General features: G+C 40.6%; 1 protein-coding gene across 1 annotated transcript in view; it reads left to right on the top strand.

Annotated features, from left to right (window-relative positions):
- Window positions 1–9,125, top strand: part of mtmr7a (myotubularin related protein 7a) — a 30,301-nt gene extending 21,176 nt beyond the window's left edge. Inside the window, exons 10-14 of the mRNA XM_079556222.1 lie at window positions 1,475–1,524; window positions 1,608–1,808; window positions 5,071–5,205; window positions 5,314–5,440; window positions 8,707–9,125. Coding sequence (XP_079412348.1) covers window positions 1,475–1,524; window positions 1,608–1,808; window positions 5,071–5,205; window positions 5,314–5,440; window positions 8,707–9,015 — 822 coding nt within the window. The 3' untranslated portion in view covers window positions 9,016–9,125. The remainder of the gene's footprint in view (window positions 1–1,474; window positions 1,525–1,607; window positions 1,809–5,070; window positions 5,206–5,313; window positions 5,441–8,706) is intronic.
- The last annotated feature ends 7,319 nt before the right edge of the window (window positions 9,126–16,444 follow it).

Genomic DNA, 16,444 nt, shown 5'->3' with positions numbered 1-16,444 from the left:
GGGTAAAATCAAACTTTTTAAAATCTCATGGATTTGGATTTAAAGTTTAATTCATATTTAATGGCCACAAAATTCAAAATACATATATTTTGAATGCTCCAGTCTATGTACAAAATTACCGGGACAGCATTTTAAGGAAGAGGGCCGACTTTAAAAAAAAAAATGAGTCTTTTAAACATGAGCTGTTTTTCCCTGCAGTCTGAAAGATAAATAAAAAATAATATTTTTTATTTTTGTTAGTCTCTGGCAGTTTTTCTGTCAGTGGTTCCCCTGTACTGCCCCAGCCCCTGTATACTCGGATTCGCCCCTGCTCAAAATAGATTCCGCGTAGCCTTCAGTCCCGCTGTCACTGGGCTGTGTGCGGATGCGTAAACTAGCGACTAAATGCTGTAAACGTTGTGTGAACGAATTAAAACATCGAAAAGCCCCAAGATTCCTGTAGCTCTTACATGGTGGTTCTGGAGGCTCCGTCTGCGCTGTAGGTCCAGCCCATTGTTTCAAACGTTTTCCTGTCCATAAATCTCCTCCTCTTCACTGTCTTTAGAAAACTTTTAACCCCTTAACCCCCGGTCGAACTGATTCCCGTTTGATGCATCCAAAGAAACACGTCGTATTTCCTCCTGCCTTTTCGCGCTGATCAGACGCTCCGTCGGGAAACCTAACACGCATGTGGATAATTACCATAATGTAAACATAGATGCGCCGCTTTTACGAAATTAATCCTGATCTTTCGACAGTTTAACTCAAATAAATAATAACTATAAAGTCACAGCGAGTCATTGAGAGTCATTGGCCTCAAGTCCAAGTTAAGTCTTGAGTCACAAACAGCAAGTCCCAAGTTAAGTGAAGTCTTTTTGCAGCTTTGGCTTTCTCCCGAAAATTGCGACTTGAGTCTGACTCGAGTCAAGTCATGTGACTCGAGTCTCCCACCTCCGGTATTTACTCTCATGCACAATTAATGAGTAAAGAAAACTGCAACATGCTACGACACCTGCAGTGGCGCTTATGGCCTCTAGGGGCATGAGTTACTTGGTACTGCTTTGAAAATTTGGAAATCCTTGAAAGTCCAATTTTTTACCATTGGACGCATCAGTGACCCCAAGAAGACACTTCACAAACTTCTGCTATTCTTTATAGTATTATAATGTTTCATAATAACTATTAAACCCGACCCATGAGGATTGTAACAGTAGCATTAGCTTCTGGTGGATAATCTGTGCAATCAAGCCCTCCCTTACTCATGTAATTCTGTAAGTGTGCTGTATAGGGCTTGGTTCAAGTACATTTGAGACAAGTCTGCAAGCTGTTCTCAGATAAGACAATATATGGTTTATTTTGGGGGGTAGTTAATCGTATTGCCTTTTTTATGAGGCTTCTTCTAATACCCCACAATCAAAGAGCACAAAATAACAAAAATAAATTATACCTGGGAGTTCAAAGCTGCTTATTTTTCTAATCTTTTCTTTCTTTGCAGGTTCTGATTGAGAAAGACTGGATCTCATTTGGCCACAAGTTCACCCACAGGTTTGAAGCCATCCTAAACTTGATTTTACAAGCATGACTTTGAGTTTGACCTGACAGTTGTTTTTCTGTCGTGTTATTTTTAGATGTAATCACTTGCTGGGCGACCCAAAGGAAGTGTCCCCGATCATAGACCAGTTCCTGGAGTGCGTGTGGCAGCTGACGGAGCAGTTTCCTTGTGCCTTCGAGTTCAACGAGAGGTTCCTCATCACGATCCATCACCACATTTACTCCTGCCAGTTTGGAAACTTCATCGGCAACAACGAGAGAGACAGGCAACAGCTGGAGTAAGGCCAACGATTATCAAAAGCCTCCAGCGGTGCAAAGAGTAGATGAAGGGCAATGTGGCAAAGGCTCTTTTTTCATGTTGATCAAACTTGTTTTTTCGATTCTACTTCATGTTGCATTAAAGGATGTTTTTAAGACAAACGCGTGGAGGTGAGAATGACAGGACTTTGAACAATAATGACTTAAAGAGACAAAAAACTTTCAGCGGACAGTCTATTAGAGCAGTGGTTCTTAACCTGTATGTTGCGACGCACCGTCACCATAGAATGATGAGCCGCGACCAAAACAGAATTTAATTTGTAATAATTTATATGATGCAAAATACTGTGTTTTCCTTTTATAAATAGTTTTTGAAAAGGCATTCAAAATAAGCCTATAAAGCTAAAATTTTAATAAAAACAATCCAATAATAGTCATTTAACAGACTCGGGTTCCACGACCCGCCTGTTGAGAATCACTGCATTAGAGCCAGGACGTCCCGGAGCCGGCCTCCATGTCCCATTGGGCTTCAGCAGCAGCATTCAGGTCTCACCAGGCTATGAAGCGATGCTCTGTCCATGTTTTTCCCCCTTAATGTCCCTTAATATTTTTTAATACATATAGGGCCGGATCTTGTGCATCAAAACGGAGACGATAGCGTGACATTTTGCGCTCAGCAGGAGCACTTTGTGATCTTGCCACTCCAGACTTAGCGCATTTAAGTGGGTGGAGACACACATTTTCCTCCAACCAGATCGACTCCGCGTCCAGGAGAGTGGTTGTGTGGTTGTGGGGGGTGAACATGTGCTTTTGTTTTGCTTCACGTTCACGCCGAGCGTGGGCTGATCCGCGCCACAGCGGACGCTGTAGCTCTTTTTCTCTCGAGACGTGAACATGGTTTAGCTCACGATGGGGTAAATAAAGTTTTTAGTTTGACCTGTGAGAGCCTAAGGCTTAAGAAAGAACGCAAGACAGCGCAATGTAAACGAGGAAGTGAATGTCAGCCGTGTTTCCATCAGTGCAGTCGCCTCCTCTTGTGACGCCCCCTCACAGGTGGCGGAGGCGAATGGCACATACACTGCGTTCCAAATTATTATGCAAATGACATTTTTCTAAGATTTTCTAAATTGTCAACTCAAATGAGAGTCAGCATAATTTTTAAGTCTTTAACTGGTAGAGGATCATTTAAATGTGGTGGAAAAAATTTCCTAGTGATAACAGTATTTTTTTCAAAAATAAATATATTAAAAACCTCAAAATCCACTGTTCCAAGTTATTATGCAACTCATCGTTTCAATACATTTTAAAGCTTGTAATTAACTGAAAATGGTCATTTGTTGTATTTGTAGCATTAGGAGGTCATATTTACTGAAATCAAAAGCTATTTCAATCAAAAAAATATTAACAGGTCAAGTTATATTTTAACATAGGAGCCCTTGTGTGATAGCAGCTTCAAAATTCTTAAATCCATTAAAATTGTAAGTTTTTGGACAGTTTCTGCTTGGATTTCTTTGCAGGATGTCAGAATAGCCTCCCAGAGCTGCCGTTTGGATAAAAACTGCCTCCCACCCTCATAGAAGTTTTTTTTGTTGAGGCTCCAAAGGTTCTCACTAGGGTTGAGGTCAGGGGAGGAGGGGGTCCCCATCATGAGTTTCTCTCCTTTTATGCCCATAACAGCCAGTGATGCAGAGGTTTTCTTTACAGCAGGACATGGTGCGTTGTCATGCATGAAGAGGATTTTGTTTGGGAAAGCACGGCTCTTCTTTTCGTAGCATAGAAGACAGTGGTCAGTCAGAAACTCCACATATTTTTCAAAGGTCATTTTCACACCTTCAGGGAGCCTAAAAGTGCCTAATGGGGCCGACCAGCTCTCTCCCCATGATTCTGGCCCAAAACATGACTCCGCCACCTCTTTACTGACGTCACAGCCTTGTTGGGACATTGTGGTCATTCACCAACCATTCACTACTCCATTGAGTTGACCATCCAGGGTTACACGGCCTCATCAGTGAACAAGACTGTTTGAAAATGAGTCTTCATGTATTTCTGAGCCACTGCAGCCGTTTCTGTTCATCAGCTTCAATTAACCATTTAGGGGAGGCCCTGATAGAAGGTTTATGCACAACTGCAGCCTCTGGAGGGTCCTACACCTTGATGTTTGGGGGACTCCAGGGGCACCAGCAGCTTCAAATACCTGTATGCTGCTTTGTAGCATCTGTTCTCTTAATCTGAAGTGTTTGTCTGGCAGAAACCGTCCATATTGTGCCTTTGTCGGCACAAAACGGAGTGTGCCCTGAATCATCCACAAATCTCTTATCTGTATGATGATTATGCTTAATCTTTCATGAAATATCGAAGGTTTTCATACCTAGACCAAGGCATTCAACTATTTCACGCTTTTCATCAGCAGACAGTCCCTTTTTCTTTACCATATTGCTTGAAAATGATGATCTGCATAATAAAGTGGAACACCCTTTTTCAGTAGTTTTTCCCTTAACTGGGCTTAACCTGACAACTAATAATCCCAGGTCTCTGAGATTTATGTCAGTGATTCATAGAGCCCCAAGACACGATACCATCCATGAGTTTCATTATTATTGCTTTTTTCTTTACCTTTTTGACACAAAAATCCAATTTGCATAATAATTTGGAACGCAGTGTATAGCGCCGCCACTTGGAAAATAATTCGCCAAGAGCCTGCGCCGCCCCGTGTGCCGCCACAAGATCTGGCCCATAATCCTACATGAATATTAATGGCAGACGCCCGCGCTTCGCTCTGATTTGCTCTGCTTCCTGTTTTCTGCACCGCTGTGGGAAATGAAATTGTCGCTGCCGTCAGACTCAATCGCTGCGACAGCGGTGAGTCTGGTTCTCAGGCTATGTTTTTCATTGTCTATGTCCAGTGTCCGTGTACACAGAACACTGGTCCAGCCCAAAGACTGTATATAGGCCTGTCACTCAAGGCTTCTGGTTTTAACTGTCCAAATATGATACCCAGCCCAGCGTTGTTGCAGCTTAAGGAATGAATGGAAGCTCTGTTGATGTGAATCCAGTGTCATTGGTCCAGGCTTTGTCACTTACGAAAACAGTTGAAGAGACTGGGAAATAAACCTCAGCTTTAATGATAAATGAAAGCTTTCCACTCTTGTTCTTTTTGACACAGAATAGTTTCCTTCCTACTCCCATGAAAGTATTTATTCACTTTAATTGAAAGTCAGAAAGTAAGTAAATGAATATATCCTCACAGAACTAATTACTTTGACTGTTCTTGTTGATATTCAGGATAGAGAAGAGGACTCACTCTCTGTGGAGTTACCTGTGGTCAAACAGAGCAGAGTTCATCAACCCTCTGTACAGACCCAACCACAGCCAAACCCAGGGGGTGCTCCGGCCCTCTACTGCCCCCTACTGTTTCAAGTAAGTTGTTGTTTATGGGTTCACTACAAATGAAAACACTGAAATCGACACAAAATTAGCTCTTTGTAAAGAAATGGCAAATATGCTCTGCTTTTTGTGCACTTCCAGCTTCTGGAGGGGCCTTTACAACCGCTTTGACCGAGGGGTGCACCCACGCCAGTCTGTAGAGGACTGTCTCAGGACGATCCGAGAGGAGACGGAGCAGCTGGAGGATCAGCTCTCCTCTCACAAACAGGTAAAACTCCACAATCGTGTTGTAATAGATGTGAGCTGTAGGGTTGTTTTTGGCCCTTTTAGTTTTAGTCTTTTGGACAAAAATGCATTTAGGTTTAGTCACATTTTAGTCATTTCAAAGTGATAGTTTAAGTCACGTTTTAGTCAGACGAAAATTAAAAGGTTAAATTAAAGGTTTTTGTCAAGTTTTCGTCTGTTTATAATTTATAATTAATTTCAATAAGTCTTGGAAATTGGGATAAATAATAGCTTCTATTGGCTTTCTATAGCTTTTGACAAACAGATGACACCACGATAGGCACTGGCAGAAGTGGTCGGCCGACTGTGAACAGGACTTTTCCCAAAAGTCCTCTGATCATCGCTTCCAGATTTAAAAAAAAAATGTTTTACTGCATATACGTAGCCGACCTCATTGTGCTTTCTGCGTTCATACGCCATGGTATTGAAAACTGTCCTGAGAAAAAATAAAGTCCCTGTGACCTGGATGTCAGACGCTCCGAGGAGGATGTACGCGAGCAGTGACCACACGCCACGGGGAGAGAGAGAGAAAGAGGCGCCGCTGCCCGGGCGCATCATGAGCAGCACGGCGCTGCTCTGGGTCACGTTTACCGGTGTGTTCTCTCACTCCGCGCACAAACTCTGTTTGTGAACGATCTGACGAAAAACTTTCTCCCATTTTTGTCTCGTCTCATTGACGTAAACTCGTAAACGTCTTGTCATGTTCTCGTCCCCAAAGAGCTCATTTTAGCTCGTCATCGTTACGTTATCGTCATTTAAAAAAAGGGGCGTCAATGAAAAGATATCGTTATCGTCTTCGTTGACGAAAACAACACTGGTGAGCTGTAGTGAATCACAACAACAATTTGAACAGTGATATTGGGAGATTAAGACAGAGGCACAATGCTCTAAATCAGCGGCTTTCCTTGAGCCTGAGCCCCGACAAATGGATTAAAAGTGAGACATTTATTCCAGATAACCATTTATTTTAGATTTGAGGATTTTGTTTTATTTTATTGCAATTATACAATTATGGATGCTCTCAAAAGTAGTAGAAAGTGAATGTGTGTTTCCATGCGCTCGAGTGACGTTTACATGTGTCCGAGAAACCAGGACACTCTTATCCCAACTCCAGCATCCTGGATATTTAGGCTCCGGAGAGGGGCGGAGCTAATAAAAAAAATATGGTCAGGAGCTGAGTACTTTAGCAATTTTTGACCAGAACCATCCAAAGAAGCACCTAAAACAATAGAGTTATTTCCCAGCTTCAGAGAACAGACGTGAGATCTTCTACCGGAAATACCAGTAGTAAGAGTAAAGTAGTATTTTTTTAAGGTTACTTCAATGATTTGTTTTAAAAGCCCATATGTCCGATAAAATGGCTTTAGGAAAGTTTTCGCTCCTGCCGTATCTGTTTCTATAGCTCGCACATGCTCAGTGCATCAGCAATGGTGACAAATCAGGATACTGTGTTTACGTGATACAGTATCCTGGAAACTGTGGGAATATCCTGGTTTCAAATAACCTGGATATTGGCTTATCCAGGAAACTGAAACCAGGATTCTGTGTTTATATGAACCAGACAAAACCAGGAATCTTTAAAAACCCTGGATACTCGAGTGCATTTAAACACATTCAGGGATACAGTGTGGGGATTGTATCCGCAGAAATAAGAATTCAGCACAAACTATTATATTCTTTGAGTAGAAAAGTGTCCTCAATATTTCTAACATGACCCTCTAGTCTAGCCAGCCAAAACTCTGGCTAAATAAATAGAAACAGAAAAGAAATTGGCTGTATCCGAATGTCCACCCTAGTCCCTAACCCCTCATTCACTACATAGGCCCGCACTATATAGTCGACTATAGAGTCACTGATTCTGTCGGCGATTCGGACACAAGACACGACTTTTTTTTAGTTTTTTTTTTATCTGAATTTATTTATTGTTACAAACGTTTATTTTATGAAACAGAACGACTGTTTTGGCACTTTTACAGGCGTTTTATTTGTCATTTAAATTTAAATTAAAACTATCATCACAAAAAAAGGAAGAAAAAAAAAAGTCACTCCAGCGTGAGCTCAGAGACGGCGAGAGTCGGTCAGAGCCCGGTGTCCGAACACCAGCAGATTGAGCGACTACATCTGCTAAAAGTTCGCTAAACTCCGGGAATAAAGTATTTCTGCGATAAAAAACAAACTCATGAGACAGTGGAATATTTATGGATAAATACGAGTCAGATACGCGTTATTTCACATGGATTTCACATGAATGGCTTGGATTATTTGAGAGGAAGCTGTCGGTCATTTAACAGCTCCAGCTAAAGGTTAGCAGCTAACGTTAGCATTAGGGCTTATTATTTTGATAATCGATTTATCCACCGATTATTTTCACGATTAATCGATTAATCGCTTGGCTGTGAAAGGTGCATGGAAATTGTATTTTTTTAATTTTTTGATCACATAAAGCTAAAGTGGCGCCGCTTGAGGACATGTTGATGGAGTAAACTTAAAGTAAACATTTGTAGGAGGCTCTTTGTGCTAATTCTGCTTTCAAAGACAGATATTTCTGAAATTTACAATGTACAAAACACTGCAGACCCTAGCTTTAAAAAATAAAGTAGGTTTTCATCCAAAATACATAATTGTCATGTCATTTTTGCTCTATTTTAGTCTGTGTTCACTAGAAAACGATTAATCAATTACTGAAATAGTTGACAACTATTTTAGTAATCGATTAGTTGTCAATTAACCGATTAGTTGTTTCAGCCCTAGTTAGCATCTTTTCACCGTAACCGTTTATATTTTGGTCGTTTATTCGTGAGAAACACAAACACACGACTGAAACAGCTGATTTACTTCAGTCGTGTTTAGTTCAAAGACCTGTCGCTGTCAGGCTCTTCTCCGACTCTCGCAATGCATTGTGGTCTATATTGACCCGTTTAGTGACCATCGATGCTCACTACTTTTCGAGATGCATTGTGGGAAATTTCGAGTGCACTACTTTTCTCTCTCTGGACATTCGGACACCCCTACAACATGGTGTGAGCACTATAGAGTCACTATATAGGGGATAGTGTGGACATTCGGAGACAGCCATTCTCATCAAAACTTCCAGATATAAAACAGACCAAAGTAAAGGATCTAGACACATTTGTCAGTTGTGATATTGATATAAAAGTGTCCAGTGAATAATTTTGAGAAGTACAGAATAATGTGTTTTGGTGATGTTGTTCTTTTTTTACAATGATTTATTGTGTTTAATTCCCTCAGAAAATCTCAAAGCTGGAGGAGCGGAAGTGGAGCGTCTCCGTGAACATCTTCGACAAGAGTCCGACCGCGTGGATCTTCGCCCCGGACCTCAGACTGGCCAACACTCCCCAGGACTACACCTCCTGCGTCCTCACCAGCAGCCCCCGACCAGCAGGGGGCAGCCCTGTGCTCACGCCCCACGACTTAAACCTAACGACCAGCTTTAACGGCAGCGATCAGGAGTCCGGCGTGGCAGATCTGAGCGCGCCGTCGCCCTTTAGTGAGGAAAGTGCGAGGGATTCAGACGAAGCCGCCAATTCTGCAGCTTAATAGTACCAGACACACACGCATTATGGAACTAGAGCTCAACAGTCCCGCTCTCTGCGTAAAGATCTCATTCACTTTCTAAATTAATTCAAATTAATGCGAGACACGGTAGGTGAAAAGTGGTCAATGATGAGATTTCTGGCTAGTTTTCTCCCATAACATCTTAGTTTTAATGTCAAATGTCAAGATCCAAAATCCCCTCTGAAAAAAATCTATGTAACTTTGTCAACAAAATGAAGCATAATCTATTAGTTAAGTTTCATTGATGAAAATATAGGAAGTTTGTGCCATTTGTATGCCTAAAATGTTCTCATATTTATATCAGTAATGAACAGCAAATGTTTCTTATTGATATCTTTAATTGTTTTTAGGGATGCACCGATACCAGTATCGGGTATCGGGCCCGATACCACATGCTTGTACTCATACTCGTACTCATTCATGAGGTCCCGATACCAAAAACCCGATACCATTTGACGTGAGGCCAGCGCAGCTACGAGGCGCAGCTACGAGGCGCAGCTACGAGGCGCCTCAGCTGAGGAGAGAAGAAGCAACAAACTGAAGAATTGTTTAGTGTAAATACAATAATCCACATAGAGCTGACTTTATTGAGCTGACTCTAAACCAGAGTCTGAGCTGGATTTAACCAGAGCTTAACGTTGTTAGCGCTGCAGCGTCTGCAGTGTTTACAACATACAGGCTAACGTTGCTAACTCGCGGCTAGCAGTTTTGGCCATTCTGACGCCGTTCATCTGAAAAACTAAAAAGTCCTCAGAAAATCCAACTTAAAGACATACAGCATGTTTATATTGAGCGAAAATGAGCAGCAGCAGAACAATGAAAAGGCTGTAGCTACTCGCGAAGTTACTACAAACACACGAGAAAATCTACAGGAGCTGAAGTAAAGACGAAAAGAGACCATTTAAGTAACATCTCAATACTATTGTTAAATAAAAATACATAAATGAATAAAGCAGAGGCATTGGGAGCTTTTGGACATGGGCTTTTCTGTCTATGATGGACAGAGCAATAAAAATTAAAAATTATATTGAATGAAAATAAAAAATAAATAAATGGCATCAGCACAATTCTAATATAACTGCTCTTAAAAGTGTAGCAAATGAGTAAATTTATTAATTACAAACCAATCTGCTGTGAAAAAAGCAAGAACGTTGAAGAAAATGCCTTGTACTCGTATCGGTATTCGGTATCGGCGAGTACTTAAATCCAAGTACTCGTACTCGTATCGGTTTTAGAAAAAGTGGTATCGGTGCATCCCTACTTGTTTTCTCTATTCACCTGCAGTGTCTCATCTTAATCTCTTAGCCCCCACCTGAACTGAGCTCCAGTTTGGCTTTACACAAATCTAAAAGGGTCTTGAACAAAGTGTCAAAACAGCGGCAAAAACAAGATAAACAAGCGACAAAAACACGATTAGAAAGTGATGAAAAGGCACAAAAAAAGAGCAACAAAAAGCAAGAAGCACACAAGAAAAAAGTGACACAACCATGATGAAAACACAAGAAAAAAGTGTCATAAAGCGAGGGGAAAAGTTATGGAGACAGCAACAAAAACGACCAAACAGGACAAAAGAGAGACAAAAGAGAGACAAAAATGTGACAAAAGACAGACAAGAACATGACAAAAGAGAGAGAAAAACATGACAAAAGAGTGACAAAAACATGACAAAAGAGTGACAAAAACATGACAAAAGAGAGAGAAAAACATGACAAAAGAGTGACAAAAACATGACAAAAGAGAGAGAAAAACATGACAAAAGAGAGACAAAAACATGACAAAAGAGAGACAAGAACATGACAAAAGAGAGAGAAAAACATGACAAAAGAGTGACAAAAACATGACAAAAGAGAGAGAAAAACATGACAAAAGAGAGACAAGAACATGACAAAAGAGTGACAAAAACATGACAAAAGAGAGAGAAAAACATGACAAAAGAGAGACAAGAACATGACAAAAGAGAGAGAAAAACATGACAAAAGAGTGACAAAAACATGACAAAAGAGAGAGAAAAACATGACAAAAGAGTGACAAAAACATGACAAAAGAGAGACAAGAACATGACAAAAGAGAGAGAAAAACATGACAAAAGAGAGACAAGAACATGACAAAAGAGAGAGAAAAACATGACAAAAGAGAGACAAGAACATGACAAAAGAGAGACAAGAACATGACAAAAGAGAGACAAAAACATGACAAAAGAGAGACAAAAACATGACAAAAGAGAGACAAGAACATGACAAAAGAGAGACAAAAACATGACAAAAAATGTGACAAAAAGAGACAAAAACATGACAAAAATGTGACAAAAAAATAGCGATAATGCAACAAAAAACTCAAAATCAGTCTTGTATCGTAGAAAAGCTAAATCATCGACTGGACTGGGTTTTGGTAAAGTTGAGGACGTTTCGCTTTCTAGTCACAGAAGCTTCTTCTTAGCTCTTTTGGTCAGAAAAGACGCTTTTACCCAGTTACTCAGATCAGTTTTGTAGGTCTTAGCTTTCAAATGAGGCGCTACACTGGCTTATAGTCTATACCTGTCTATATATGTTACAGTGTTTAATAATATAAAAAAGTGGTGTTTTGTTCAATTCGCTCCCGTTTCAGTAAATTAAATTCGTCTCCCACTTCACTCTCCAAACGCCAGCCCACACTCCGACAGGTTTCCACAACGATTTCCCCCATATTTTTAACCATTTGGTGTTTTCTGTCATCGCTGCACCTTTAAAGTCACAATATTTGAATATATATAGAGCCTGTAGTGAAACTGAATGGGAAATTTACTTCCAGAGCGGGTTTCGAGGCGGGTCTGTTGAGGGTCTATTGGGATGAAGGGGGTGAAGCACAGGCCACCTTTGGCACTGCCCCTCTTTAAAGGGAATTTCATTCACTTTATCCGTTAAGTTAGTCTAGACGTCCACAAGGAGGACATGGGATCTACAAACGCTCAATGCTGTCTCCGCTTTCACCACAAGATGCTGCCAAACACGACACAGCTGCTATTTAAAGCGTACAAGCACCGCCTTCCTGTACTATTGGTGACTATTTTAAGCTTTAACTTGACTTGCACTTTATGTTTAGCATGTGGTTCGCTTGCTTCTCATATAATAGAAGCTTAATGGAAAGTTATTTTGAGTATTAATATTATGAGCCCTCAAAACAAACCCTTTTTTTTTTCATCAGATAATAAAAGCCAAGAGCCATGAAAGTGCTGGATGTAAAAAAATTTTGTGAATGTCTTTATTTCCACCTTTTTTGAGCAAATGAGAACAAATTACAACGCCAGTAAGCCATGTAAATGTAAGTTATTCGGATTTCTTGTGATAAATTATGATCAAAATCAGATTAACATAAAGACTGTGTCAAAGAGTTGATTAAACACGCAACATATATGTAGCGATATTCTCAAGATGCTGCTGAAACATTATGACGGAGATGGGCTAATTTTGTAACAGAATCTTATTTTTATAATCATGTTTTGTTGTTTGTTAACGTGATGATGTGAGTTACATCTTGTGATACTTTCCATTTGATGTGAACACCTCATTGACTGTAATACGTTCTTTGCATATTTATTTTGAGCATGTACTGCTTTGATTGGAGGGTGTTGTTGTTTAATCTGTTCCAGGGAGAGGAAACAAAATGTCCTCCGCTGTGTGAGAGAGAGGATGGAAAGGTGTAAATGTTGTGACCACAAATCAGTAAAAATAGCACAATGTTTAAGCATGCGAGTCTGTTTCTCTTCTTTAATGGAGTTGAAGCTTAGTTTGTATAACGCTTTTCACATGACACAAGTGTAAGTGATGTGTACTTCATTCACGCCAATCTTGTACTTCTATCTTAGTGAGGACACTCAGACATAATGTATTATCCAGACCCTAAACCCCTAACCTTAATCCTAACCCTAATCTAAACCAAATCTAACAGTAACCCTAAAACCACATCTTGAACACACACAAGAACACACACACACGCAATGTTTTACTTCTATCTTAGTGAGGACAGACATAATGTATTATCCAGACCCTAAGCCCCTAGCCTTAATCCTAATCTTAACCCAATTCTAACCCTAACCCTAAAACCACATCTTGACCCTCAAACTGTCCATCAAATAAGTGAGGACCACCCAAAATGTCCTCACTTTTCAAAAATGTCCCCACTCTGTTGGTTAAGAACTCAAACTTGTCCTCACAATGTTATAAGTACAAGAACACACACACACACACACAATGTTTTTCTTCTATCTTAGTGAGGACACTCAGACATAATGTAAAACCCAGACCCTAAACCCCTAACCTTAATCCTAACCTTAATCTAAACCAAATTCTAACCCTAACCCTAAAACCACATCTTGACCCACAAACAGTCCTTCAAATAAGTGAGGACCACCCAAAATGTCCTCACTTTTCAAAAATGTCCCCACTCTATTGGTTAAAGACTTCCCCCGCTCACTTCCGTCAATAACCTTTAGGAGTTACTGCGCGGACGTTTTGCTCCTCGTATCATTATGCCTCACAATATAGTCCCCCTTTTTATCTGCTTATAAAATCGACACGTTACATTTCTGTGTAAATATACTTTGCATGAAAACACTTCACGTAACTTTATTTAAATAGGGAACATGTGGAAGAGCTTGGTAGCTTCTATCGTGAGCTTTTTCGGAGCTATGTGACATGTGGGAGAGGCTGCGTATGTGCTCCGTTTGTGTGACAGAGCGCACGGACAAAGACCAGACGGGGATATATTAACTCGGCTAAAGTGAGGTAAGAGCATATCTCAGTATGTAAAAACGGTGGCCTATTCCTTTAATCCTAACCCTAATCTAAACCCAATATTTTTACTCCTCATTTTCCAAAAATGTCCCCACTGTAGGTTAAAAACTCAAACTGGTCCTCACAATGTCGTAAGTACAAGAACACACCCACACACAGACATCATTCATCCTGGCCCATGTGTAGGAGAAACAGGACACGGGGAGGTCATACAAACAGAAAGGCCCCGTCCTCATTAAATTTAGACCCTGATAGAATAAATGATATTATTTAGCCATGCTGTAGTGTACAGTTACATAAGTTACACATTACATTGTTTTAGCTGTTAATCATTCTTTTGATTGATTTACCTGATGAAGGCAAATTTCAACATTGACTTAACCTCTTAACCTCCACCTTATCCAAGTAAATTTTCTCCAGTTCGGCTTCACCCAAATCTAAAAGCTTCTCGACTGGAGCTTACAGCCTATTGGTTGTTTTCAGGTGATGATGTCACAGTACTCAGTCAGGGGGAGGAGCCGGTTTTTCCTATTAACAGCATTATCTAAAAAGAAAAACTGATCATTAATATCAGTCACTGGGTCCATGATCTCTCTGTACGAGACCAAACATTTCCTCAGAAACAAAATAATTTTACTTCTATATAATATTATAGGCCTTTAGAACGCTGTGATGTCACCGGGAACATAGCAATAGGCCAGTATAACGCCTAATTTGAAAGCTAAAATAACATATAAAACATAAAACTGATCTAAATTGTTCTTTTGTTGCCGTTACTCTTTTCACTTTCTTTTATATCTCACTTTTGCAACTGTTTTGTTGAGTTTTTGTCACTTTTTTTGCTGCACTTTCATCGCTTTTCCGTCACTTTTTTGTTGCCCCTATACCGCTTTATTTTTTTAAAGTTTTTTTGCTCTTTTTTTGCTTTTTTGTTGCTTTTTTTTTATTGCGTTTTTGTCACATTTTCGCTGCACTTTCATCGCTTTTTTGTCATTTTTTGTTGTGTCATCGTCACATTTTTTTTTGGGGTCACTTTCTGATTGCATTCTCATCCTTGTTTCTCTTTTTTTGTCGCTATTTTGATGCTTTTTTTTCAAGACGCTTCTTAGATAGATACAGTAAATCACAACATCTTGCCGACTAAATTACACAACTTCAATTTTTCCATAAATACTATAAATTGGATTCAGTCATATCTGAATAATCGCTCTCAGCACGTCAGACTGCAAAGCTGCCAATCTTCTGCCCTGCCTGTAATGACCGGTGTGCCTCAAGGGTCAATCCTGGGGCCTTTATTGTTCTCACTTTACATTAACGACCTCCCGTCCGCCTGCCCAGATGTCTCTGTGCAAATGTCACTCAATGATCTTTTCACATTTAACATACTGTTTAACCGTCTGGTCACATGTTCATGCACAACCCTCAAACCCATCCAGTCCCTGCACAAACGCACCATCAAAACCACTCTCATGTCATCACTGTCACTATTACAAAAGCATCATTTACTCAGTTGGGAAAACATGGTCAAATACGGTCATCTCTGCCTCATCTATAAAATAATATATGGTTTGTCATCACCTCCACTCAGACAGTTCATTCACACCGGATCAACAGAACTCAGGAGAACCAGAGCAGCAGCGAGAGGCGACTGCCTCATCCCTCTGAGAAAAAGCCTCTTTGGTCAAAGCACCTTTTCTGTCCAAGCTGCCCATGAATGGAGCCTCACCCCCACAACAATTAAGATAAGATAAGATAAGATAAACCTTTATTAATCTCACAAAGGAGAAATCCACTTGTTACAGTCGGCGTTACTTCACAGTCTTATTGTACAGTCTGACAGCAGTGGGGATGAAGGCTTTGCGGTAGCGCTCCGTCCTGCACTGAGGGTGTCTCAGTCTGCCACTGAGAGAGCTGCTCAGCTCCTCTACAGTCCCGTGCAGTGGGTGGGAGGTGTTGTCCATGATGGAGGTGAGCTTGGCTAACACCCTCCTGTCCCTCACCTCCTCCACAGAGTCCAGGGGGCAGCCCAGGACGGAGCTGGCCCTCCTGACCAGCTTGTTCAGTCTGTTCTTGTCCCGCTCTGTGCTGCCCGGGGCCCAGCACACGGCAGCGTAGTGGAGAGCAGAGGCCACCACAGAGTCATAACAAGTCCTGAGCAGAGGCCTGCTCACTCCGAAGGACCTCAGTCTCCTCAGAAGGTGAAGGCGACTTTGGCCCTTCTTGTACAGGGAGTTGGTGTTGTGGGACCAGTCCAGTTTATTGTTGAGGTGAACAATTACAAATACTAATACATATAACTCTTTTAAAACACAGCTAAAAAACTGGCTCATTGACAATCAGCACTGACAGGATCATCTCTCCTGCCCCCTGCTGGCCTCTTGTCCTCGTCTGTTGTCTCTGTCTCTGTAATTGTTGAGTTTGTCATAGTCTTGTTGTAGTGTTTGTCATGATTGGTTTGCGATATTGAGAGTGTTGTTTTCTGTTGTATTTTTAAATATTTTATTGTATTGCATTTTAATGTGTATAATTGTACTTTTACTCCCTTCAGGAGGACACACAACAACTGTCCAGGGACGACAGATGGAAAATAGCCCATTTACATACACTGTCCCTATAATAAATAAATAAATAAATAAATAAAT

This window comes from Gobius niger (genome assembly GCF_951799975.1).
Source record: "Gobius niger genome assembly, chromosome: 5".
NCBI classification, from domain to species: Eukaryota; Metazoa; Chordata; class Actinopteri; order Gobiiformes; family Gobiidae; genus Gobius; species Gobius niger.
The sequence above is the reverse complement of the archived record's forward strand: the minus strand, read 5'-3'. Positions and strand labels throughout refer to the sequence as shown.